This window comes from Pithys albifrons, chromosome 20 (assembly GCF_047495875.1).
Source record: "Pithys albifrons albifrons isolate INPA30051 chromosome 20, PitAlb_v1, whole genome shotgun sequence".
NCBI lineage: Eukaryota > Metazoa > Chordata > Aves > Passeriformes > Thamnophilidae > Pithys > Pithys albifrons.
This window is the reverse complement of record NC_092477.1, coordinates 12,377,504-12,402,353: the sequence shown is the minus strand read 5'-3', so window position 1 is coordinate 12,402,353 and position 24,850 is coordinate 12,377,504. Positions and strand designations below refer to the sequence as shown.

Sequence of the window (24,850 nt, the reverse complement as noted above, 5' to 3'; positions counted from 1 at the left end):
GTTGGGGCTGTGTGTTGGGGCTGTGGATTGAGGGCTGTGTGTTGGGGCTGTGTGTTGGGGGCTGTGTGTTGGGGCTGTGTGTTGGGGCTGTGTGTTGGGGGCTGTGTGTTGGGGCTGTGGATTGAGGGCTGTGTGTTGGGGCTGTGTGTTGGGGGCTGTGTGTTGGGGGCTGTGTGTTGGGGCTGTGGATTGGGGGCTGTGTGTTGGGGGCTGTGTGTTGGGGCTGTGTGTTGGGGCTGTGTGTTGGGGCTGTGTGTTGGGGGCTGTGTGTTGGGGCTGTGTGTTGGGGGCTGTGTGTTGGGGCTGTGTGTTGGGGCTGTGGATTGGGGGCTGTGTGTTGGGGGCTGTGTGTTGGGGCTGTGTGTTGGGGCTGTGGATTGGGGGCTGTGTGTTGGGGGCTGTGTGTTGGGGGCTGTGTGTTGGGGCTGTGTGTTGGGGGCTGTGTGTTGGGGCTGTGGATTGGGGGCTGTGTGTTGGGGGCTGTGGATTGGGGGCTGTGTGCTGGGGCTGTGTGTTGGGGGCTGTGTGTTGGGGCTGTGGATTGGGGGCTGTGTGTTGGGGCTGTACTGGGGCTGTGTGTTGGGGCTGTGTGTTGGGGCTGTGTGTTGGGGGCTGTGTGTTGGGGGCTGTGTGTTGGGGCTGTGTGTTGGGGGCTGTGTGTTGGGGGCTGTGTGTTGGGGGCTGTGTGTTGGGGCTGTGTGTTGGGGCTGTGTGTTGGGGCTGTGTGTTGGGGGCTGTGTGTTGGGGGCTGTGTGTTGGGGCTGTGTGTTGGGGGCTGTGTGTTGGGGGCTGTGTGTTGGGGCTGTGGATTGGGGGCTGTGTGTTGGGGCTGTGTGTTGGGGGCTGTGTGTTGGGGCTGTGTGTTGGGGCTATGGATTGGGGGCTGTGTGTTGGGGCTATGGATTGGGGGCTGTGTGTTGGGGCTGTGCTGGGGCTGTGTGTTGGGGCTGGGTGTTGGGGCTGTGGATTGAGGGCTGTGTGTTGGGGCTGTGGATTGAGGGCTGTGTGTTGGGGCTGTGCTGGGGCTGTGTGTTGGGGCTGTGTGTTGGGGCTATGGATTGGGGGCTGTGTGTTGGGGCTGTGGATTGAGGGCTGTGTGTTGGGGCTGTGCTGGGGCTGTGTGTTGGGGCTGGGTGTTGGGGCTGTGGATTGAGGGCTGTGTGTTGGGGCTGTGTGTTGGGTCTGTGTGTTGGGGCTGTGGATTGAGGGCTGTGTGTTGGGACCTTCTGAGTCAGCCATCACCTGCTAATGCACTTTGGCTACTCCACAGAGCCGATCAGGGAGTCACCCAATAAACCCCCAGAATTAGGTGTTGGAGACTAATGCTTTTAGTCTTGATCTGTGTCCAGAAGCAGTAAGGAGAATAAAGCAGAGGGACTCTGTTGTTATTTAGGTATTTACTTCTTGTTCTTGCTGTATCCAAATGTTCTCAGGAGCTGTGAGGACAGCTGAGCATGGGCTGGGTCCAGGTGCTGTGCCTCTGTAAGCCCAAAACAGGAGCTCTGGGAAAGACTGAACAGAAGCTGCAGCAGCAGAACCTGGAGACTGTGTTAATCCAGAGAAACTGCTGCAGCTGGGCCAGCTCAGCCCATTTCTGCAAACGAAGGGAAGAGTGGGGACGGGTTTGGCACATGGGACCCAAACAGGCAGGTCTGTGTGTCTGTCCAACCCGGGGGTTGCCCAGAGCTGTGCCAGCCCTGCACACTCACCCTGCACTCCGAGCCCCACCCATCACACCCCAGAGCTGCCACTCTGCAGCCTCCCTAATGGATGCATTACCCGGATCATTAGCGGTGATCAGCTATGCAAATGGAGAACCAGTTATTAACAGAGGGCTCTTTAATCGTTTCTAAAAATAGGCCTGTGCAGCGAGGTGTTTTCTTGTTCTCCCTGCACACATAAAGAGAAACTGCAGAGCAATAAACGTGAGTATTTAAGAACACCCAACTTAAGAAGGGCACGTTCACTATAACTTTCCCCTTTATGGAGGAATAACAAAGGATCCCTAAGCTGCTATGGTTCTGCAGAGACTATAAAACGATTGTGAGTTTAACTGAATCTTTCCTGGGTTTGAAGGTGTAAGATTAGTGTCTGCCGAGGGAATTGGCTTTGTTAATACTTAAGGTTCAGTCCAGCTGCATTTTCCATGCATTTTATGGCATCTGGTTTTGTCACTTGCAAGAGTTCAGTAACTCCCCAAGATAAGAAACATACCCAAAATTAAACTCTGTAAAAGGAGAGATTGGGCTTACAGCTTCCTGTTCAGGCTCTGTGGGGCTGGGGCTCAGCAGCCAGGATGGTGTGGGGCTGGGGCAGTGAGTGACACCTCTCCCTGTCCATGATTCACACCCAACAACAGATCTACTGCTACAGAAAGACAGTTAATGAAGGGAGCCAGCTCAGAGCAGCAAGGAGTAGCAAAGAGTAGCTTGGGGTACAAAGGCAGCGTGTGTAATGGCCAGGGTTTGCCTCCCTCACCCTTTGGCAGATGTGCAGCCCTGGCACTCCCCTGCCGTGGGCACCAGGGGTGCTGTGGGAGAGGCTGGGGCAGGAGGGCTCTTCAGCTGTTCCTGCACACACTAGAGGCAGTTTTCTCCCTGACCTGTGCAGCACAAAGCCGAGATTGTTCCTCAAACCAAAAGCCTTCCCGTGGCAGCTGATGGTGTTGCCTCCAATGTGGTCACTGCTCCTTATTCTGACACTCCCAACCTCTGGGCTGCTGTTCCTCCCAAACCCTGCTCAGAGGGTTTTACACAGAAATGGATCCTTACCTGCTTCCAGTTGGGGAGCTCCTAGGACTGCTACTGTCTCTCAGTGAAGGAAAATAGGGTGCCCTTGCTCTCAGCCTTGCCTGTGTCCGGTTGCCCTTCCCAGGCCTGTGCTCCCTCACCTGCAGGTACCAAATACATAAGCTACTGTCTCACTCCTGAAAATGGAGGTTCCCTTCTGCACCTTCCACCCTGAGTTCCTCCGAGTCTGTGCGTGGGATTGATTGGTGTGTTCTCACACCTCTTGCAGATCCCTGAGTGGGTGTGTGGTAGCTCCTGGTTTCTGTGCTCCCAAACACGGGAACTGGGGTGTCTGGGCCATGGTCAGGGCTGGAGGGGAGGCTGGAGGGGACACTGGAGGGGAGGCTGGAGCCACACTCCTGTACCAGTGCTCTGCTCAGGGCCGTTTTCTCACGGCCTCCCAGGGGAAGTGCAATGACTTCCCTTTGCATTGTGCTCCAGTTTGGCACTGCTCCCTCGGAACTTCAAAGCCCTTTCCCGCAGTGACGTCAGGTGACCCCTGGACAGCTCCCACGGAGTGGCTGCGGCGGGAGCAGAGCAGGAGTCCTGCCCTGGCCTCTGCTCCAACCAACAGGCAAGGAAAGAGAGCACAGAAATACCTGGAGTCCTGCCAGAGTCACATTCTTCCCATTAATACCTGGCATCACCCTCCGTGCAATACTAGAATTAAACTGGGTTCTATTTTCACGCAGCTCTTGTAAAAGCAGTGCAGCTTCTGGGCTGTTCCAGGGCAGGTGACAGGGACAGTGCCATCATGTGAGAGGCAGGGACACACCTCATGCTCCCACCATGGATCCCCAGGGGCTGCAGCTGGTCTGTGAGGAGAAGGGAATTCTACAAATAGCTGCCAGAGTCTTTTCTGAGACTCCTCTTTTGTGCTGGAAGAGCCAGAAGGGACTCTGGACAATCCTGTCAGTGCCAGTGGGTGTTGGTGTGCACAATCTGGAATCTCTGGGACAAAACAGAGAGACGGAAAAAGAGAGTGTGAGCACAAAACATGAGTTGGAGCTGCCTGCTTTCGGGGAGCTGAGGAGTAAAGAATCACAGAAAAGAGCATTGTACAGCTTTTATATTAATCTAACATGGATTCCTGAATTCTGTAGGCACAATAGGGCAGCACTGGAAAAGACGTACAGAGAAATGGAGGCCACAAATGGGCTTCATTATGTTAAAAATCCTCTCAGAGTGTGGGTAGTTGGGCTTATTTCTGTAGCACCAGTGACAGTGTGACTTCTGCTGTCACTCAGTGTGCTGGGTGAGGTGTTGGGAGTCAGTGCCAATGGGTATGAAATGGGGAAGCTCTGGGTCTACATTAATTAGAACTGACTGAACGAGTTGGTAGGAACATCCATGACTGGTTTCTTTAAGCATAACATCAGCTCCAAAAGGCAGCAGCAGCTGGCCAGGGCAGCAGCCCCTTCCAAGGACTCTCCTGCAAGCACTGCCCAGATGAAAGTGAGCACTGCAGACAGTGCTGGAGGGAAGAGCCTCTGTTCAAAGAGCAGAGCAAGCTCCTGGTATGAAACAACTCATCTCCCCAGTCCGTGGGCAGCTCACACTTGTCTGCTGGCTGCTCAGAAATGGTCAGATCAGACAGCAACAGAAGAGCATGTAAAAGCTTTTGAGCTACTTCTGAGGGATCTGAGCATGTGAACTAACAAAGGCAAGTTTGTGGTCAGCAGGGTTAAATCCACCAGGCACAGTCTGTGCTCCAACAGAAGATGTTCCGGGATCTACAGTGTGAGAAACCTGGAACTGCCTGTCTGAGATAATTACAAAAGAAATGATAAAGTTTTATATGACAATTAACAACTTCTCAGATGCTCTGGATTCAAGAGATGAGAAGTCACTGAGGACTTGGTCCAAGCAATGATGTCTGTTCACCCTCTTATCTGTCTGCGGGTGGCCAACAGGCCTTTCAGAAATGGCTCTTTCCTACATTCCCAGAATCCTCCCCCAGACTTCCCCATGAGGCTTGGCATCAGTTCCTTGCTCAATCACAGCCTGCAAAGCCATATTGCAGAGTATCTCTTTTGTTAGTCTTCACTTTCAGAAGAAGGATTGCAAAAAATGCCTGATGAAACCCACGGGAATGACGTGGGAAGGCAAAGGAAAAGATTGGGACACGCGGTGTCTGTGGGCTGGAGGGGCCAGACGGGAGCTGTGCATGCTGGTCTCGTGTCTGCACTTCCCACAGCCAGGGTGAGACACGTGGGGCATGTCTGTGTCTGGAGGTTTGTTGGGCAGGAGCCTGCCCTGCTCAGTGGCAGCTCGGAGTGGGGTGGGCAGGGCACTGCCCAGCCAGGACACTCGGCCAGGAGGGTCCAGCAGAGCTGCCACTGCACAGGGGGCATTCCCCAGGGCAGAGCTGCCAGCACACAAACAGCCTCTCGGCCCCACAGCTGCCTGTGCTCAGCGAGGACAGGCAGCAGGACCTGCCAGAGCTGTGCATGGAGAGCCACTGGGAGGGGCTGGTGGAGCTCAGCACAGGGGAGGGATCATTCCAGCTGCCTGGGACAGCCTTGGAAATTAAACCAGGCTTCAGCCCTCACACAGAGCCCACAGCTCCTGCCCTGGTTACTCTGCCCATGGAAATCCAAACCCTTTCCTAGGAACACTTTAAATTGCTGAAGCCTGAGGATCCTCTCCCTGTCTCTGCACAGGAACCAAGCAAGGATCATTCCCAGGGATTGCTGTCCATGGGTGGGGAACAGCCTGGGCAGTTTGTGGCACTCAGGAGAAACACGTGGATGTTTCTGTCTGCAGAGCTGCAGATCCATTGTGGCTTCCCAGCACTAATGACCCTGGACCTGGATGTGGAGAGGCATTGCTGGGATCTACCAATTCAACCAGGTCACCACAGAGTTACCTCCTGCATTCCAAATATTTGGGTCCCTCTTGTTCTGGCTGCCACTTTTTTTCCCCCATAGCTACTGCATTAAACTATGCAGAGCATAGAATAGGTTTCTCTCTTTAATGAAAAGCTTAATTATTTCCTTTTTTTCCTAAAGGTTGTTGCAAAAATGTCACTTCCTGTTAAGTGCTGGATTTTACAATGTAATAAATTGATGTAGTGCCCTGTAAACAAGCTGTGCAAATACATCTGCAGAGCTGGGCCTTTTACAGGACAAGTTTTCTGAAATGTAGCCATTAATAGTGTCAATAAACTTTAAGCTGTGATTACATATCACTTGCAGCAATCCCATCCCTCTCTGTAGTAGATAAAAACATGTTTATTTAGTGTTCTTAAATTCAAATGTCCTTTCTCTCTCTTTGACAGTGTGGTGTGACTACCAAGGTGACTTGAATGCTCTTCTAGTGTGTGTTCCCCTCTTACATTCTGTATCAGGTAGGGACTCAAAGACAAAATACCTGCATTATCTTAAATAAACTAGGTAAAATGTATTTCAAAAAGTTTCTTGAGTCAAAAAGTAGCAAATCATTGTATGTATTTCCATATTTGTATAGTTTCATTATATTCTCGTTCTAAGTTACTCTTAAGTCTCTTTCATATTTAAAAAATGAACTACACACCTATCATGCAAAATGTAAAGAAGTATCTTCAGCTAATTCAAATTAGATATACAGTAAAAATACACTTCCAAAGAAATATCATTTCCATTTTTGTTCATGTTTTTAACAGAATTCCAGACTAATACATCAAATGTGGAACTGTACAAGAATGTGAAGAAACATTAGGATTGCAGTAGTAAAAAAATGTACAGCATTCAAAACCAACAAGCTCTAAACAACCGAACAATACCACAGGATTGAAACAGTCATGGGGACAACATAGGCCATCGGAGCCAGAGTGAATCCTAATGCACCTACATAAAGACCCTACATAGAATATTGTCTCTTATTTATATGCAAAATCCCTGATTTGATTCAACCAGACAATTTCTCTAATTGTCTTGTATAGGTTTCAAATAAGATTAACACAAGAATGTTCCCCTTCATGAGTGTCAGGTGTTTGGAAAGGCAATATTGAGAATTGATTGGAAAGGTACTTCCATCCACGTGGGTTCAGGTAGTTAAAGTACAAGATCACAAGGAACAGCGGGACAGTTCCAGAGAACCTTTGGAATTGTTACATTGGCTGTAAATTCAGGATTCGGGGTCTGCCTTTGTCCAGCTGCTTACAGGTTAACAACAGGGTTTTAATTAGGGGCTGGAACCATTGAACAGCAGACCAAAATGGACTTTTAAATCAAGAAAAGATCCAGCTCAGCGTGGAAGAAAAAAATAAAACCTCCAAAGTGATTGACAACGACCCAAACGTTACAAAGAGCAGAATGTCCGTGTCAGAACAGCTTTGAAAGGCAGGTCTGTGCCCTGGTACAGTCCAGCCACCAGCACAATGTCCTTGTTAGACACTTGGATTATCAGGAAAAATGTCCTGGACAAACCTGTAACAGTTATTAATTCAACCCAAATTACTGTTTTCATGTCTCATCACTGCACAGAAACTCAAAGGGCTCTGCCAGCCCCTTGGGTTTGGTGACCAGACCTTAATCCCTCTCACAGATCTCAGCCAGGTTTCATCTTTTGAGGACTCTCTTGCTTTTCCCATAGCTCACCTGTGGGGTTTTTAAGCTGAAGTGTAAAAAAGGTTAATAAATGACCTAATTATGTCAGAATTTCTATCCCACAGTCCTCATGCTCTGAAATCTCTCCCTGATCTCGACAGGAATTTGGCTTGCACAAGAATGGCAAATTTTCAGCTCAGAAAGTGGAATAAATGCAGTGTTTTTAAAACCAAAAACATGGTTAGCAAAGAGTCCAGCCTGCGAAATCATCTTCGATGCACTGAGAGGGGCAGAGAACACGGATCTTGGCACCTCTCTTGCTGTTTGTTTGGAATAATCTTGTAGTAATTCTGATCCAGTGGGAATGAGGGATCGGCTTTGGAGGGCTGGCCACAAACAACCCAAGTCTGACTGAAACAACTGGCTGGAACAGGTTTAAAGAGGAACAACCATCTGCACCTTCTGCACCACTCCAAACCTCTAAACCTACTGGGCAAACAGCAGAGTGTAGAGTCTTTATAGTTAAGCTTTGCTGAGGTATTTCTTTAATTACAGAAAAGCATCTCTAGAAACAATAGGAAAAAAACTCAAAATGTGAGTTATATTCTGCAGAGATTTTGAGGGAGAAGGAATTCAGTTGTACTGAGAGGTCCATAATCACTAAAGGAATAACCACTTTTATTAGTGTCAATAGTTTCATATTCTTCCTTGGCTTTCTATTCCTTCAAAGCATTACGGAAAATGTAAGGCTGGGACTTCATAAAACATCATTTTCCCTCAGTTTTGCCCACCAATGTTGCAAAATAACCTGAAATATTCTGTGTTGTTCCCAGGGGAGGCATTTCCCGGGGCCCAGGCCCGTGGGGGGCTGTGGCCCAGCCCACTGTGGGACCCACTCGTGCCCTGTGACACGGGACAAGCCCACCCTGCACAGAGCAGGAGCTTCCCACGTGCTGCTGAACCCAGGGCTGTTCCACAGCAGAACTGAGTACAGCTCTTCTCTTGGAATTTTAACATTTCTGAGAACTTCTACCTGCAACTAACATCCATTTCTCTACAATGAGGACACCCAGAGTGTTGCACAAGCCGGATTTCTCACCCAGACATACCTCAGGAACAGGAGGAATGTGTGCGTCGTATTTAGGGTTTCTCCCAGGCAGATACTGTGTTTGCAGGGCAGTTTTCTAACCCTTTTGCATCCACTCAGCCTATCTCAATTGGGACACTAATGTTAAATGTAACTGCAGCCATTACAAAGTAGTTTCCATAAGTGGTTTTATTACTGATTAGATTTTACAAATTCTGGTATTCGAACAGACTTCGACCTTGAAACTCTAAAACAACAAAGCAACCAATGAAAGGCTTAGGACTATCCAAAGTAACAAACTCTTTAACATTTTTGCCCTGGTCATAAATATACAGAGAGGAAAAGAGAGAAGTGGACATGGAATCCAAAGAATGTAGATAAAACAGTATATAAGGCACATGGCAGTCTTTGAAAATACAGAAGCTTTAGCCAACTTAAATTAATTGCTGTTTCCCTTGCTCAGTCCACAAAACTGTACAGTTACACAAATGTTGTGTTGCAATAGATCTTCCAAGTTATTCTTCAGTCCACACTCCATAATACCAGAACACTACATTTCCTTCTGTTTTTTTAGGAGAGATCCTAATTGTGGTTAGTCAGTTGCTCAAAGCCTCTATTAAAATACACTTGGAATTTCAGCTAAGAATAATTTCTTTTTTAAAGAAATTATTAAGAAAGAGTCATCAGAAAAGGTTTGTGAGAGTTGTCTGTGAAGGACTCCGAGATTCGTGAACCTCGAGGCTGCCGGGCACTGATGTCAGGACAGACGTCACAGTAGGCATGGTGGGGTTGGTCAAGTCCGTGAGAGTGGTGGGAGTGCTGGATGGGCTCATGGAGGCGTTGGAGATTTCTGAGGCAGGCCCTGAGGGGGTCCCTGCTTGCAGGGTGGAGTCTGAACTCTTGTCCACCCCTGTGTTTTCTTGGCGTAAGAGGTTCCGTCTGAATTTGGCTCGAGCGTTTTGAAACCAAACCTGGAACAGTTCAATGTGACAGGGGAGCATTTAAAGAGCTGCAGAGTTTCACAAAGCAAAAGCACATTCTCAAATTCATCACTGCTGGAATTGGGAAAGGTGCTGTTACTGGTAACATGTTAGAAAAGTAGCCCTGGTGGTGCAAAGCATGTCTGCCTGCAAAGGATTCCTCCTTCCCTCTCCTGCAGTCCCTGAATCTGAAAATGTCATGACCCGCCCTGTGTCCCACGTGGAGTTTGTTGGTAGCAGGTGATGTTACTGCCACAAACAGGGTGAAATGTCCCTGTGCTGGTTCATCCAAAGCCTCTGGTTGTGACCTGCCTTGCATGGCCTCGGTGTGGATCCTGCTGTCCTGACTGACCTGCTCTGAGGGGCAGGGCTGAGTCTCTCCATCCCAAACACCTCGAGCCTCCTCCTCCTCCTCACCTCTGTAGCCCTTGGAGAAGGGGATGGGGCAGTGCAAGGTCTGCACAGCTGGACAGGATCTGCACTGGGCTCCTCCTCTGTGACTGCACAGGCACACTGGGTGTGTGGGGCTCCCCAGGCCACACCTGCCATGCAGAGGGTCTGCCCCTGACTCTGCAGGCTCTGCCGTGGGATCTGCTCCAGGCCAGCCCACAGGAGTGATGTGACACAGGGACACTGCTGCAGGTGCTGCCCTGGCACTGCCAGCTCCAGCTCCAGCTCCAGCCAGAGCCCATCCACCTGCCTCAGGTGTTTCACCTCTCCTGGTCTTCTTCTCATCTAGGGAAGCTCCAGCCGCAAACTCCTCCAGCTGAGCACTCTCACTCCTCCTCTGGAAAGCTTTTCCCCCAGCCAAGGGTCTTTCAGGTGCTCCCTTTCTCTCATACATTCTCCAGGGAATGCCACAAGGAAATAATCTTAAGGCACAAATGAATGGGCCAGGCATAAATCACAAAACAAAAGCCCTCCTAAATCAGCACATGAAATCTATTCTCGTGATTTTATAACAGTGAGCCCACCAAAGGCCAGGGATGTGATCAAAGGGAGGCAAAACCAAAAGTGGTGTTTGTGCCTGACACATTCCCCGTGTCCTCTCCTGTGGCTGCTCAGAGCCCCTCAAGTGCAGGGGATACCAGAGAAGCCCTTCAGTTTGTTCTGGTTGTTCAGGCCACAAAGCCCAAAGCACCGGGTGGTTAGGGATGGGAAAACTCAGCAAGTGGAATGTTGATAGGACTTTTTACCTTTCAATAAGAGATAATTTATATTTGTTCCACAAAGTAATTTGGGTTTGACTCTGAAATACCTTGTGCTAGTTGTCTGAAGGATGATGGCTGTGCAGGTAAGGAGGGAGCCTGGGGGCTGCTGCTGGTGCTGTGTAATAATTACAACTTACTGCTGCATAATTTCATACTTTTGTTCATTATAAATACACATATTTTTATGTGCAGTAGTCCCAAATATGAGCAACATTTCCATTCCTATTCACAAATCAATTCCCTTGTTCAAAGCATGTAAAGCTGTTGAAGGTACCAGAACTGCCCTGTGTATTTACACTGTTCCTCAATGTCCAACTGCTCCGTAACCTCAGCAGGGTGAGAGGCTCTGTGGTGCTGCTTCTGCTTGTGATTTGAAACATGTGATATACAGACTGGCAGATTCTTGGTGTTCCTGCATTCCCCTTTATCTCCCTGAGCTCAGCTGCCCTCACCAAGGACCAGCCACGCTGCTTTCAGAAGCTGCACACACAACACACTCCATTGTCTCTTTAATAGTGGTAATTCCTTTTAGACATAGAAAATACCACTAATCTTGTAAGTATCATTGAAATGTAAAGATTATATGACTGCTCTCACTGCCTTCCTCACTGAGATATTGTCAAGGTTAATCAGCTAATGGTTATGAGGCACTTTAAAATTGTCTAATAATAAATATCCATGTTATTACTGAAAATACATATAATTATTTATTAAGTTAAATTCTGAAAAGGCCTTCTCTTATGATAGAAAAGGATAACATTATTACCACCATACTGACATTCTGGCACTTAAGATATGACACCATTCAGCAGAGATTTCATGTTAGAGGGTGGTGAAAGGTGCAAACTCCTGTCCCCGGGCTGTGGGGCTGCTCCTGCTGCCCTGGGCCATCATTCCAGCTGGACACAGCACTGTGCACACCCTGCACATGGAAGGGCATCACAGAAAGAACAACCCAAACACACAGGACTGAGAGAATCCTTCCAGAAGGACTTATCTCACATCAATTACACAATTAGGAATCTGGTTTTCAGGACCGAGGAATAAATAAAATCCCTGGGAAGTATTTAGTGGGTTTCTGTCCAACCGTATCAGCACAAGGCTGAGCTATTTCAAATCAAACGGGAAAATGCAGCCCCAAACTGCCCCCGAAAGCCGAAGCAGCTGAAGCCCCCCCAGAGCTGCTGCTCACTGGGGTGAGCAGGGCTGGGCCTGGCTGAGCCCCAGCTCTCAGCACAGCCACATTTACTGGGCTGAAAACACTGCACTGTCCCCTCAGCAATCTGTGCAGCCAGTCCTTGTCTTCACCGAGTCAAGCAGGGATAAAATAACCTCTCCATATGATAGGGAGGTATTGAAAATTAGCCCAGTAAGTGTTGGAAGGGACTTGGACGCTGCAGCGACTGAGACCATCGCCTGGGATGACTCTGCTGGTTTGTAACACCTCCCTGGCTCAGCTGTTACATGTTAGCTGCACAAACAGCTTCTGCTAGAAACAGTTTTTAAACACAATTTGGCTCGTTCCCACAGTACCTGGGGACACTCAGGGTCTCTGTGTTTCACTGGGTGGGAAGGGGAGCCCCAAAACCCAGAGGCTGCAGCAGCACGGGGCAGACACACTCACTGCACCCGAGGTGATTGCTCTGCTGGGATCAGGGACTGCACAGCCCGAGGGGGTCTCAGGAGCAGTGGGGGCTTGGGAAGAGTGTGCAGCCCCAAGCAAACCTTCACCCAAGGGCAGTGCGTGGGAACATTTTAGGCTTGTTGGGTGCTGGAAGCTGAAATAGAGAATTCCAAATGCACGCAGTGATCTTTGTAGGGCTCTGACAGCAACTCCACTGGGTGGGGATTCAGGGAAGAATAAATGGTGTGCAACACACCCACTGGAAAATTGTGCTTTCTGCTCCCAAATTGCTTTGGCCATGGATACACATATTCCAGACCCCTGGGAGAGAAGAGGTACGTACCATGACCATTCCTCCTCAGGGCTATCCACTTCCACCTTCCCTTTCTAAACTCACAGAAGGAAAGACCAGTCCCCCAAAGAGCAGCGTTTGTGCCAGTTAGGTTAGTTGGTTAGCTCACAATTAGCTAATTATCATTCCCTTTAATTATGAATGATAGCTCACACTGAAGGGCTTGTGTTCCCCAGCTGTGGTGCAGAAGGTATGAATTAAATAGCAAATACAAACCTAAACTGGAAGGAAAATAAATAAAAATAGGTGCTAAAAATGTAAATAGGCTTACTGTGATTCTAATGTGGCCACTTAGGGAGAACAGTGTGCATTACAAAGGCACTGAAGGCAGTGCACTCTGAGAAGCAGGGCCTGACATCTCCAGGCCATCCCAGCACTGCACAGGTGCAGCTGGTTATATATTGTATATAAAGCAAAGATACCAGGCAGGTCTCCCAAGTTTGGTATCACAGATCATTAAGAGTATGATCAAATTCTCTGCTCATCTACAAAGTCCCCTCATGATGTGTCACACAGGACTGTCTCTAGAGCAAGGGCACTGTGGCTCTCCCTAAATCACCTGGAGCTCTGCCCTGTGTGTTCAGGAAGTGCTCTGGTTTCACAGCAAGAGACTCTTTTTTCTGTTGATCTGCTACTCTGCACTTTCTGTTAAAGTACATTCCATTAATGTACCCAAAGAGCCAGGATCCTTCATCAGCTGAACTGAGACCTGAGCACACAGAAACTCCAACAGCTCACCAACACCTCCTGGGGGTGTGGAGGAGTTCTCCCTGCCGGCAGGTGGGCACACACAGCTGGGGGGCTGAGCAGGGTGTGGGACAGAGGGACGCTGACGGTGCTGGTTGGGATCTACAGTGCCAGGGAATCACTTGGTGCTCAGTGAGGGGCACACGTGGAATGTCAGCCTTTGTGGCTCAAAAGAATCAACAAGTGACACTGTCTCAGGAACCAACATCATGGTGAGTTTTCCCCAGCAAAGAGCAACCCTGAAACTCATGTAGGTGAAAAGTTGCCTCTCACAGGTAGAGATGAACCAGCTGGGCACAAAGGTTCTAAAGCATAAAAAATACAAGTTATTTTATTCCTGGCCCAAATTAATTTTCAAACTAAACTTCCATGAGTGGAGAGTGCTCGTAACAGACAGGAAAACTCAGGTGATACCAAAGTATCAGGCCAAGCCATTTTCTGGACTTGCCTCCAACAGCATCTTGCTCAGGGTGCAATCCTCACCACCAACTATTGCCTTCCACGCTGCAGCTAAAGGAGCCCAGACATAAAGGACATTTAACTGCAAAAGTGAGAGAAGTGAAGCACCAAATACCAAAGTGATAACAAGACGTTTGGTGGAATTGTAAAGGTCTGCTATAAAACCAAAGGAAAGGACAAAGCACCTTAAAACTGCAAAATGTGACATGTTTGAGATGGAAACAGAAGCAATGAAGTAACATGAAGAGAAATGGAGGCATAATGAGGTGGAGTCCAATTCTGGAGACAAGAAAATACATTCTGAAGAGGAAGAAACAGAGAAGGTAACTTGGAAAAAAAGATGGAAAGAAAAACACTTCAGGTGAAAAGAGAAGAGAGAGGTGGAAGTCAAAGTTGGTGTGGAATGAGGAGAAGGAACAGAAAAGTGACATAGGAGAAAGATGCTTTCCAGACACTGATCTCACTGTGTGAAGCTCCTCAGGTAATTGGGGTGTGAGTGCTCAGAACTGATAATATTGGAGTGCCTGAATTCTGAAGGTAAAATGAAGGAGAAGGGTCCAGCTAAGCACAGAGAAATGCAGTGAATGATTCCAGCCATGTGTGTGGGTTAGGGGCAGCTGCTGTGAGAGACACTGCACCAGTGCTGGGAGCTGCACTGGCTCTGCCAGAGCAATCTGTTCCTCTGCTGCAAATCAGCCTCACCAAACACCCCCACAAACTCCAGCTGTGGGGACAGCCAGGAGAGGTGACCATGTACATTTGTCATTAGCTGTTTTACTGGGGAGCTGAACCAACTAATATCCCCCCTGTCCTTCCCACAATGGCTCAAATGGAGTCTGTACCCAGGAAGCAGCTTTCAGAGAAAAGGTACTTTTAAAATGGAGTTTTCTTTCATTCTGTTACTAAACTGTCAATAAAAAATTAATTTTTGAAAAATTAAATTTATGTCCCTTCAGTTATGAAAGAAAATCTGTCCTCCTTGTCCTGGTGAAATAAACTCAAGCTGTTGATTAAGTTCTTACAAAGGTAAACATTGACAGTGATTTCTAAACTAAGAGCTCTCTATTTACAGGGAACACACCAACTAAAATAACTCACTTTCTCTTACAGCAGACTGAAAGCTAAAACTTGCACCAGAATTAAATAACTCCAGGAAAACAAGCAGGGCCCCAAACCTTCACAACTCCCATTAAAAATTAGAACCCAAATGATCTGCTTTAGGGAAACTGAGAGCAATTAACTCTTCTCATTCTTTCTAGGGTTTAGCTGCAGACTCACAGAAGGTACAAACTACTAAGAAAAGCTTGAAATCCAGCAAAACTGATGACATTTGCAATACAAACTTGCTCTTTTGGCTCCTTTTGAAGCCCCGAGCCTGCTGTCCTTACCTGGAGCACTCTCTTGGTGAGGCCAGTTTTCTGGGCCAGCTGTTTCAGGTCCTTGGCGTCGGGGTTGTGGTTGATGGCAAAGTAGGACTTCATGGTGCGCAGCTGGTGGTGCTTGAAGGACGTCCTCATGCGCTTGGTTTTCTGGTTGCTGGGGTACTGCTGGTCCCGGTCCAGGTGGTCACCGTCGTTCTCGTTGCAGCTCAAAGCTTAAGGCAACAAGTGGGAGAGGCCCGTGTGAATCTCCTGCTCCACAGCCAGCACTGTTTGCAATTTGCCTGAGGGCAGCAATTACAGTAACATGCCCCGTATTGGCACAAACCCCACTTGCCTTCCCTCCCTTTCAGGGACTCGTGGGACAGTTTAGGTGGGAAAAGCCCTCTGAGGTCATTCATTGTGTCCATCCATTGCCCAAGTGCTGCCAAGGCCACCGCTGACCCTGTCCCCAGGTGCCGCTTCCACATGGCTTTTGTGTCCCTCTGGAAAGGGTAACTCTAGCCCTGCCCTGGGCAGCTGTGCCAGGCCCGGACAACTCTTTGGGGGAAGAGATTTTCCCAATATCCACCGGCCCCTACCCTGGTCCAGCCTGAGGCTGTGCCCTCTCCTTCTGTCCCTGTTCCCGGAGCAGAGCTTGACCCTCTGTCCCGGCTCCCCCTCCTGGCAGGGATTGCAGAGCCAGAAGGTGCCCCCTGAGCCTCCTTTGCTCCAGCTGAGCCCCCCCAGCTCCTTCAGCTGCTCCTGCTGCTCCAGCCTCTTCCCAGCTCCGCTCCCTGCCCTGCACATGCTCCAGCCCCTCCGTGTCCCTCCTGTCTGAGGGCCCAGAGCTGCCCCAGCACTGGAGGTGCCCAGAACAGCAGTGCCACCACAGGGACGGGCACTGCCCCAGTGGTCACAGGGCCAGGTGCCACCAGGGCACACCTGGATTGTGTTCCTGCATCCTCTGGCTCTCCCTGGCAGTCCCCACCTGCAGGGCCCCTGCCCTGCTCCTCCTGCTCTCCAAAGGGCTCTCTGTGTCCTTCCTCTCCGTCTGTCCCCGCAGAGCTTTGCCCCCCTCTGGGTGGGGGACAGGAGCTGTCCCGGCTCCGTAAAGGGGTTTAATGTGCTTGGGATCCCCATAAACTGCCCCGTAACACACAGAGGGAGCTGGGCAGGGCAGCCCACTCGAATCTCAATGGAACACACTGGTTAAAATCATAATTATTTCCTCCATCAAACTAAACTCTGTAGAGTCCAAGAGGGACCTTTAAATGAAACACTACAAAAGAAATAAAGTTCATGGCTACCAGACAGCAAATTATGACTATAATCTGACTAGCTAAAAAAATAAAGGTTTAATACAATATATTCACTGGCATGCCAAATGAAAAATATCTTTTAAATTATTTATATGTTTATATTTCCCTTTTAAAAAAAAATGTGTTTGCAAATATTAGTTTGAATGATCACTCCTGTCATGTCATTTGGAATCAGGGACTGACACTGGTTGATCCACTTGCAGAAATCAACTGCAAAGCCATTGAAGAAGGTCTGGGAGCAAGGACCACTCAAAACTATCACGCAGTATTAAATGTTGAATGCCAAGGAAAATAATCTCGTAGACCAAAAGTACTTTTTCATTTATTTGTGCATACAGTAAACCTTAGAAAACCTCTTAAAATAACATTAAGTACTGAGCTTAAATCCAATAAAAAAATCAGGGATATAACTGAAAATTAGCTCTGACAAACTGTCATTAATCAGCTTTTCCTGTTCCAATATCTACAACTCCCTCTTCATTTCCTACAAAAGTAATGAAAAGTCACTACTACATCTGTTCTACAAAGCTTGCAAAAAATGAGAAAAAACTCTTTTAAAATGTGAATTGTTGGTGAGTTTCTTAAACACATGAAGGGGTTTGTTTTCAATTGTCCATTATTTATTGGTGTTTCGTTTCAACTGAGTACATCTCATGGACATGTCTCTATAGTGCTCCCTGAATCCCTGCTGTCCATCAGTGGGGCTCAGCCCTATTAAAACCACCCCTGTTCTGACAGACATGCATTAGGAACAGGTTTGAACACTGCACATAAAATGCACGTATTCCTGAGTGAGGGTGCACGTGGGCTCCCTAAACAGCAGGTCTGCAGCAGCTACAGTAGCTGCTTTGCAAACCTCAGCCTTTCAAAACCTTCTAAAAAGACACAGCACAATAGAGAGGAAGGCAAAAACTCAGCTCTAACCCCAAGGCACATTTGTTTAACAGATACCCCCAAAGCGGCCGAAGCCTCCAACTTTTTTGGGTGTTTCTCTAGCCCTATAATTCAAAGAACAGCTTAAGAAAATGGTGCTGTGTGTGGAGCTGTGTGTGCTGTGTGCTGTGTGCGTGCATCTGCACACATTTGTATAAATCCCTTCCAGACCTCAGGGGCTTGTGCCAAATTCTGGCAATGAGAAGCATTTCTGCTCATTTTCCTGCAGCATGGAAAGACTGGAAGCACCTGAATTGGAAAGGTGCAGGATGCTTCAAGGAGACAGTAACAATGGAGTGGTGATGGAGCTGGACAGGATGGAGCAAACTCTTTACTGGTTTAGGAATTGAGACCCAGTTGCCCATCCTGTGTGCTCCAGGCTCCTTCATAGCTACAATTCCTGAGGTAAAGAGTACTAGGATGAATAACATAATAATGACCATAGAAAATTCTGTTATGGAAATATAAAACCAAATCATGCTTCTTTTTAAAATGTACTCAAAGAATTTTAGATACCAGTAATGGAAAAGACCTTTGTGTGTCCTCTTAAGGGTTTTCAAACCCTCCCAGAAATAACAAGGCAGAGACACAGAAGGAAATGCATCAAAATATCTCTCTGCAGGACTGAGGTCTGTTCCTGTTAATATGCAACAAAACAAACCCTAGGGCTGCAAGGAGTTGGATTTTAACATGTTCCATAGAGAATGACATACATTCAGAATCCAAGGGTATAAAAGTGATCCTAAACCCTCCCAGAATGGAATGAGGATATCAGCTTTGCATCAAGCCCCGACAGGACAATGAGCAATTTACTCTTGGAGTTTCTCAGAATTTTACCCCCTCATCTGCTAAGTAAAAACAATATTAAAACAACAGCAAACATGTAGCATTTGGAACTGGCAGAAATGCCCTTGTCTCTGACAGGAGCTACCGCACAGATTTTGGAGGAGCGCAAGGCATGAGCTGCTCGTTGTCTTGTACAAGTGCTTTGGTTACTCCCAGGCATCACCCAACACGACAGAAATAGTTCTGGCTGGTGCCAGTCCCCCTCTTGTATTTGGTTACAGGGCCTGGCACCATCCTCAAAGGTCTGCTGTACTCAGACAAGTGTTATGAGCATCCCTCTCCAGACCTGCCATGTCCATGGGCGTTGCAGGCACAGACACACAGAACGGGCCAAGGGCGTAATGGAGATTTTAAGAGTTTCTGCAAAAGGCATTTGGGTGTAAAACTAACACTGTCCATGCTCCTCACGCAACCTGCTTTTCCAGGCACTGTCTTCCCTGTTCCTTTGTGGTGTCCCTGTGTATCTCCCAAAGGAATTGCTGAACTATCTGTATGTAACATTTCCATTCCATTGCAGCATCTCAGGCTCCTGCTGGGATTTCAGAAATACAATTGGTAGAATTCCAGTTGAATAGAGGAGTCTTAAATCAACTAATGTTTCATTTCTGTTTTGTGACAAAACTGTTTCTGAGTCAGTGCTATGTCTCTTTTATGACCTTAGAACATTTCCAAGAGCCCTGTGCCTTTCCCCAGGCCCCACGCCCAGGCCATTGCCCTCCCACCCTCAGCTGGTGCAGCAGTGGCAGCACTTACAGCCTCCCTCAGCCCCACTTGGCCCCCTGGTCACAGGATGGTGATGTCCACGGACAGTGTCACCACAGTCTGAGATGAAAGCCTTTTATTTTGAGACAGGTGACCAACATACTCTCTGCAGAATAACGTGTAACAGCTCTCTAAACCCAGCAACAGGAGGGGAAAGCAGGATGTGCTGGTCCCTTTGTAGCAAAGCCTGGAGAACCTGGGAGCTTCTTCACACCCAGAGCCCCCTGTGCCTTGGGACTCAGGGCAAAGCATGTGCTTAGTAGTTAGTAGGTCGCTAAGGATACGCACATGGAGAAGATGGGAAAGAGGAGTTTCCTTGGGGTACTTTTGCTCTTAGTAGCTTGTGTTTGACATGTTAGATTACACCAAAAGAAAGCAAACTGATCCTGATTCTGAAAGAATGATTAAACAAGAGACACGTTTTGTGTGTGCATCAGCTCTCAATATGCAGTGGCTCAGGAACATACACCCCTTTCCCTGTGTAATCGGAGTCAAGGGGGTGTTTTAACCTCCTGCTGCCTGGAGAGGGAACTTGTGATTAACCAGAGCAGGCAGGAGTGCAGTGGGATTTGTTGTTCGGTCAGAGTGCGTAAAGGACTTTGTGGTACCCTTGTCCTCAGAGGGACAGAAGTGAGACAGAACCTCCGAGTGGTGCTTGGGACAGGAGCAGAGATAGAGCCTTTCTCCTTGGAGAAAGGAGAAGACACCTGGAGAAGGCAGAGGCCTGAACTCCTCTCCACAGGGATGCAGAGGGGTGAAGCTGTGGCACTGGGAGCAGGCACGGTACCCCTGGCTGCCCCCGAGGCGCCTGGCAGTGCCCAAAGGAGGGGGGAGCCCCTGCCAAGCCATGGAGCAACAGCCACGACAGCGCTGCCTCAACCTTGACATTTCCCCAAGTGTTTCTGGGGAGACACAGCCCGCCCTAAGGAGCGACTATCACCGGGCCGAGCACCACAAGGCCGGGAGGGAGGAGAGCTGGGATGGGAAGCCTCCGGCCTTCCGCGGCCGCCTGGGACAAAGGGGCTGCGCGCCCGCTGCCCCCGGGGCTGCCGCAGGGCCGGCCGGGGCCGCGGGGCCGGAGAACAAAGAGGCCGGCGAGGGGCGGCCGGGCCCGGGCCCCGCGGGAGGAGCCGCCGCCAGGGTTTTTCCCCTCAATTAAGCCAAATGAATGGCGCTGAATGGCCGGTGCGAGTGCGCGGTCAGTCCCTGAGCGCCGCGATTAACCCGGGCAGCCCCGGCCGAGCCGGCTCCGCGCTGCCCGCCCCGCCGGGAGAGGGGCTGGGGCGCTCCGGGGCACGGCAGCCCCTCGGGCAGCGAGCGGGGCCGGCGCCCTGCCCAGCCCGACCCCAGCCCCTGCCCCCGGGGAGGGGCCAGATCCGCCCGGGAACCCCAAAGGTGACCACGGCGGGGGGCACGGGGGACAGAGAGAGAAGGGGGAGAAGCGAGGGAAAGAGGGAAACTCTTTTTTCCTAGGAAATCTCTGCAAGACATCCGTTTTTAAGCTGCGCCTCCCATCTACCACTGGAGTCACGGGGAAGCTTCTTCCGAGCTTCTAGTCCCAAGGGAAACGAGGAGGAAAGAGAGACTCGCTCTTCAAAACTTTCCAGGCTTTTCGTATTTTTGTCAGGACAAATAAACGCAACCCGCTTTTGACACGACCCGTTGGGAGGGTCAGGTCCAGGCGGCCCCGGCGCTCCCCGCTCCCCATCCCGCCTTTCCAGCGGGAGATTCGGTCACCCTCTTGGCAAAGCACTGGGCATCTTCCTGCTGCCAAAGGAAGGAAGTATTTCTTAACATCTTGGCTGTTTGTATAGATTATGGGTACTTTTTATCCACTCGTCGTGCCCCAAGTTTGCGCAATACATCTGTAATTTTTTAAGATATTTTAGTGCCTTAAAACCAGACTAGATACAAATGAATAAACCAGCAGGCTGTGGGAGGTTTGGCGTCTAATTCACAAAGGGAGTATTCAGAATTCTTTACAGGTGCTTCTGTGTTCAGCAAGCTTTCAGCCATTGATTTACTGACCTAAAAAACCCATCAAACTCCATTCCAACAAGTGAAGGAAGAAATTATGATCACAGGAACACACTTTAAAAAAAAAGAAAAGGGGGAGGAGGAAAGAAAGAAAAAGAAATCTTTTTGAAGTTTCAGCATCCTTCTAAGCTATTTTCCACTTGTCAGGCTCTATCCACATCTAAACTCATCACCCCCTGCAAACGGAGTCTTGTTTAAGTGGGGGGAGAGGGGGGAAGTCAATCCAATTCGTGTTGCAGATGAATATTTGCTGCAATTTACGAGATCATTTCAGTCCCTACTTAGCCCAGTTTACGGGTCCCCCTTTTCCCAGCACCTCTGGGTGTAGATTTATTCCCACAAAGTATTCTACACAAATTACCAGGAACAGATTCCCTCAGAGGACAGCATTGTGCATTTTTAGTGCATTTCTGAGGAGGAAATTACAAGATCCATTAAAAATAAAAAGAGAAACTATCACATTTTTAAACGGTTTCTCTTTTAAAGGCACAAAGTCGGAGGCTTTGCAATAATTTACTCGTTTGTGAAATTTTACATCAATGGACAACCTGGTCTGATTTCCAAGATCAATGGCACTTATTACTGCATAAATTAGTCGATTATTGGTCTAGTAAATAGTTAAGTAGACAAATAGCTTAAGCGAAGAAGCCAAAGGTTACTCAAGGAAGATCTCTTAAGTTTCAGTTGCAGGCTCTAAATAAAGATTAAAAGACCAAAAAATCGGAGGGCAATTATTTTGTAAACGAATTTTTCAAAGTGCAGTTAAAGGCGGTTTATTTAGGAAGTCAGGGAGCAGTGAGACTTTCTCGGGTGTGCTCCCATCCAGGACAGATGCCGCTGGTTCGGTTTACAGGTCCTTTGAATCTGAACATCTGCCCTGCACAGGAAGACAGCGGAAGGACAATTAAAAGCTAATCCCTCCGAAAAGGAGACGTTTTTCAACGATAAAGATGCATATTTGATGCATGTTTTAAAGCTGAACTGTTACCCGCGAGAACACTACATCCACCTTTCATCAACCTTCACCACTGGGACTGCTACTGCTTTTTGCACTATTTCCAAATTATTCAGCAATTAGTTAAACCAATAATAGCTGCCAATTTTGTTCCCGAGTTGCGTTTGCCGGTTACAGATGCGCCATTTCTCCCTGCCATTTTCAGAGCAAACCACCCCATTTCGTCGCTATTGTTGCTCCCTTCAGGCGCAAAACACCCGCAGCCTCCCCGGCCCGAAGCCGAGATCCTCCCCACGCCCGCACCTCTCGCTGTGCCCCGCGCACCTTCCTCCCCCGCTCCTCCTCCTCCTCCTCCCCGTGCCCGCGCAGCCCGCAGCTGTCGGGGCGCGCAGAGCTGCGGCTCCGAGCAAACCGCAGCACACTCGGCCTTTACCGAACGCCCTCTCCGGGAAAAAAATCACCCAAAACGTGTTAAAGGCAAATCTGCACCCTGGGGGACACGCGAGAACGGGCAGAGCCAAAAGGGAAACAGGCTGGAAGGAGCGGAGGGGCGCAGAGAACACCGAGGCTCAGAGCGACGCGCGGAAACGAGTTGGGGGCCCGCGGTCCGGCGGGACGGCCGAGCGCCCGGCCCCGCAAGCGCCGCTCGGGGGGAAGCCCAACTCCGCCTCCAAGACCTCTCAGGAAACCAACAACTAAGAATTTTGGCTTGTCCGAGCGTTTTTTCCCCGTCGCATCCGAGGAGCGGCGCAGGAAGCCCCTGGGGTGGCAGTTCTGGTGGGCAGTTCCACGGAGAAGCGGAGCGAGGGGAAGGGGGGCAGCGGGGTTGGGGGGGCAGGAGACTGCTCGAATTCCTTCGCCTGCAAAATCACAGTGCGGTGGCGGCCGGGAGGTTAAACGAGGAAACGCGTCGGAAAGTTTGCAGCTGGATACACAGAGCCCTGGCTGCTGCCAGGTTCGCTCCCGCTCCTCCAGCTGCTGGGCTCGCTTCAGGGGCAGCGGCTGTGCCGGGGGCAGCGAGGGGATGGCAAAGGGATGCTGCGAGTCCGAGCCACGTCTGATGAACAAAAGTGCAGCCGGACTCGCGGCCCGTGTGAGCAGGCTCCGTGCTGCCCGCACACACCTGCAGCCCCTGCCCGGGCACCCCGGCCCTGCGCTCCTGGCCCTGGGCAAACAGGCAGGGCCTCTCTCTCTTTCTTTCCAAAACTTGAGGGTGCAAGAGCTCGCGACAGGGCAGAATAATTCACCCGTCAGCAGCCTGTAAGTGCAACCACTAAAGAAAATTCACGGCTCTCTGAAGTGCTAACTTAAAATCTCTGGTTTCCAGATTTTATTTCAGGCTACACTCCCCCTTCTCCCCCCCTTAACCAGATGACCTTGCTTCAAAACATTTATTTCCAGCTGAAGTGAAAAATGCTAACATATTAGCTTCTGTAATTGCAGTTTGACAGCACTTGATCTCAATAATTATGCTGCAGCTAAACTATTATTAACGGTTTAAGCTAAAATAAACGGAAATCCCCCTTTGGACGTGAACAGAAACAAACCATTTGAACTGTTCCGGGGGAACGTGGGGGTCTCTTACCTGCATTGTAGGCTGCCAGATCTGCTCCAGGCCCTGGGCTTTTCCTTTTCCTGGGTCTCCCCTTCTGGACAGTCCCCACGCCGTTGTAATAAGGCAGTCCCAAAGTGTTGGCAGAGCCCGCTCCCAAAGCCGGGCCCTTCCCAGCGGCTACATCCGAGTGATTGAAATGCACCTGGTACTCCCCCTGGATGAGAGTCTCGAAATGGAGGCGGCAGTACACCAGATTGTCCTTCATGCCAAAGTGATCGCCAGTGGTCAGCATCTTGTTGCAAGTGGTGCAAGTGAAGCAGTTTAAGTGATATACCAAATCCCTGGCCCTCATGACCATCTCGGAGGCAGAAATCCCCAGGTGACATCTCGCACATCTCTGCACCGAAAACCTCCTGCAAAACAGAAAGGCCAGAGGGGACGGTGAGAGGCACATTCCCCCCCTCCCCGTCCCTGCTCGGGTCTGCCCGAGGGCGGCCGAGGGCTGCGAGGCCCAGGCGGCCGTCTCGGCCGGAGCAGTGGCACAAAGCCTGGCGGGCACCGCGGGGACGCTCCGTCCCGTTCCCACCCCCCAGCGCAGCTCCTGCCCCGCCACATCCCACCGGGAAAAGGCACCGACCCCTACCCCGCGAATGTCCCCCATCCCCGGGCGCCGTACAGGAGCCGAGCAGGGCACGCCCGGGGAAGGCCTCGGGACCCACAGCCAGCCTGGGGACAGCTGTGCCCAGGTCGTGCCCCCTTCGGGAACACGGGATTCATCCTCCCCGGGAGTGTCTCTCTCCAGGCAGAGGTTTTGGAAGCTCCCAGCCTGCCCCACGCGTGCCCACGGATCCCTCCGCAGGACGGGGTGTGCCTACGGGGGTCGGCGGGCAGTGCCCCCTCCACCCCGGCTGGTGGCCGAGCCGTACCTGTAGTAGTCCTCCTTGCAGTAGATGCTGCCATCCTTGCTGAAGCAGGTGAGCTCGGACTCCAGGTTGAGTTTACATTCACAGCACTTGAGGCAGCGCATGTGCCACTGTTTATCCACAGCCAGGAGGTAATAACGGTCCGAGATTTTCCCCCCGCAGCCGGCGCACAGGGCAGCCCTGTCACTGCTGATGGAAGGCATGGTCTGCTGGGGGAAAACAATTACAGACCGTTAGCGACAGGGAGAAACTCGAGCGCTGCTGGGCTCCCCCTCCCCCTGCCCTGCCGGCCGGGCCGGGCCGGGCCGCTCCTCCTCGCAGGGGCTGCAGGGCAGAGGGGGCTTCGCGCCCGCCGCCCCGACCGGCCCCTGTGCCCGGTCC

General features: G+C 50.0%; 1 protein-coding gene across 6 annotated transcripts in view; it reads right to left on the bottom strand.

The window, feature by feature from the left end:
* Positions 1-6,883: 6,883 nt before the first annotated feature.
* LHX2 (LIM homeobox 2) overlaps positions 6,884-24,850 on the bottom strand; it is a 33,123-nt gene continuing 15,156 nt past the window's right edge. For 4 of the 6 annotated variants that reach the window (XM_071574614.1, XM_071574615.1, XM_071574616.1 and 1 more), the window contains 4 exons: positions 24,473-24,678; positions 23,577-23,959; positions 15,167-15,372; positions 6,884-9,376 (listed from right to left, as the gene is read on the bottom strand). In XM_071574614.1, coding sequence (XP_071430715.1) covers positions 9,089-9,376; positions 15,167-15,372; positions 23,577-23,959; positions 24,473-24,678 — 1,083 coding nt within the window. In that variant the 3' untranslated portion in view covers positions 6,884-9,088. The remainder of the gene's footprint in view (positions 9,377-15,166; positions 15,373-23,576; positions 23,960-24,472; positions 24,679-24,850) is intronic. The other 2 variants (XM_071574613.1, XM_071574617.1) reach the window with 1 other exon arrangement.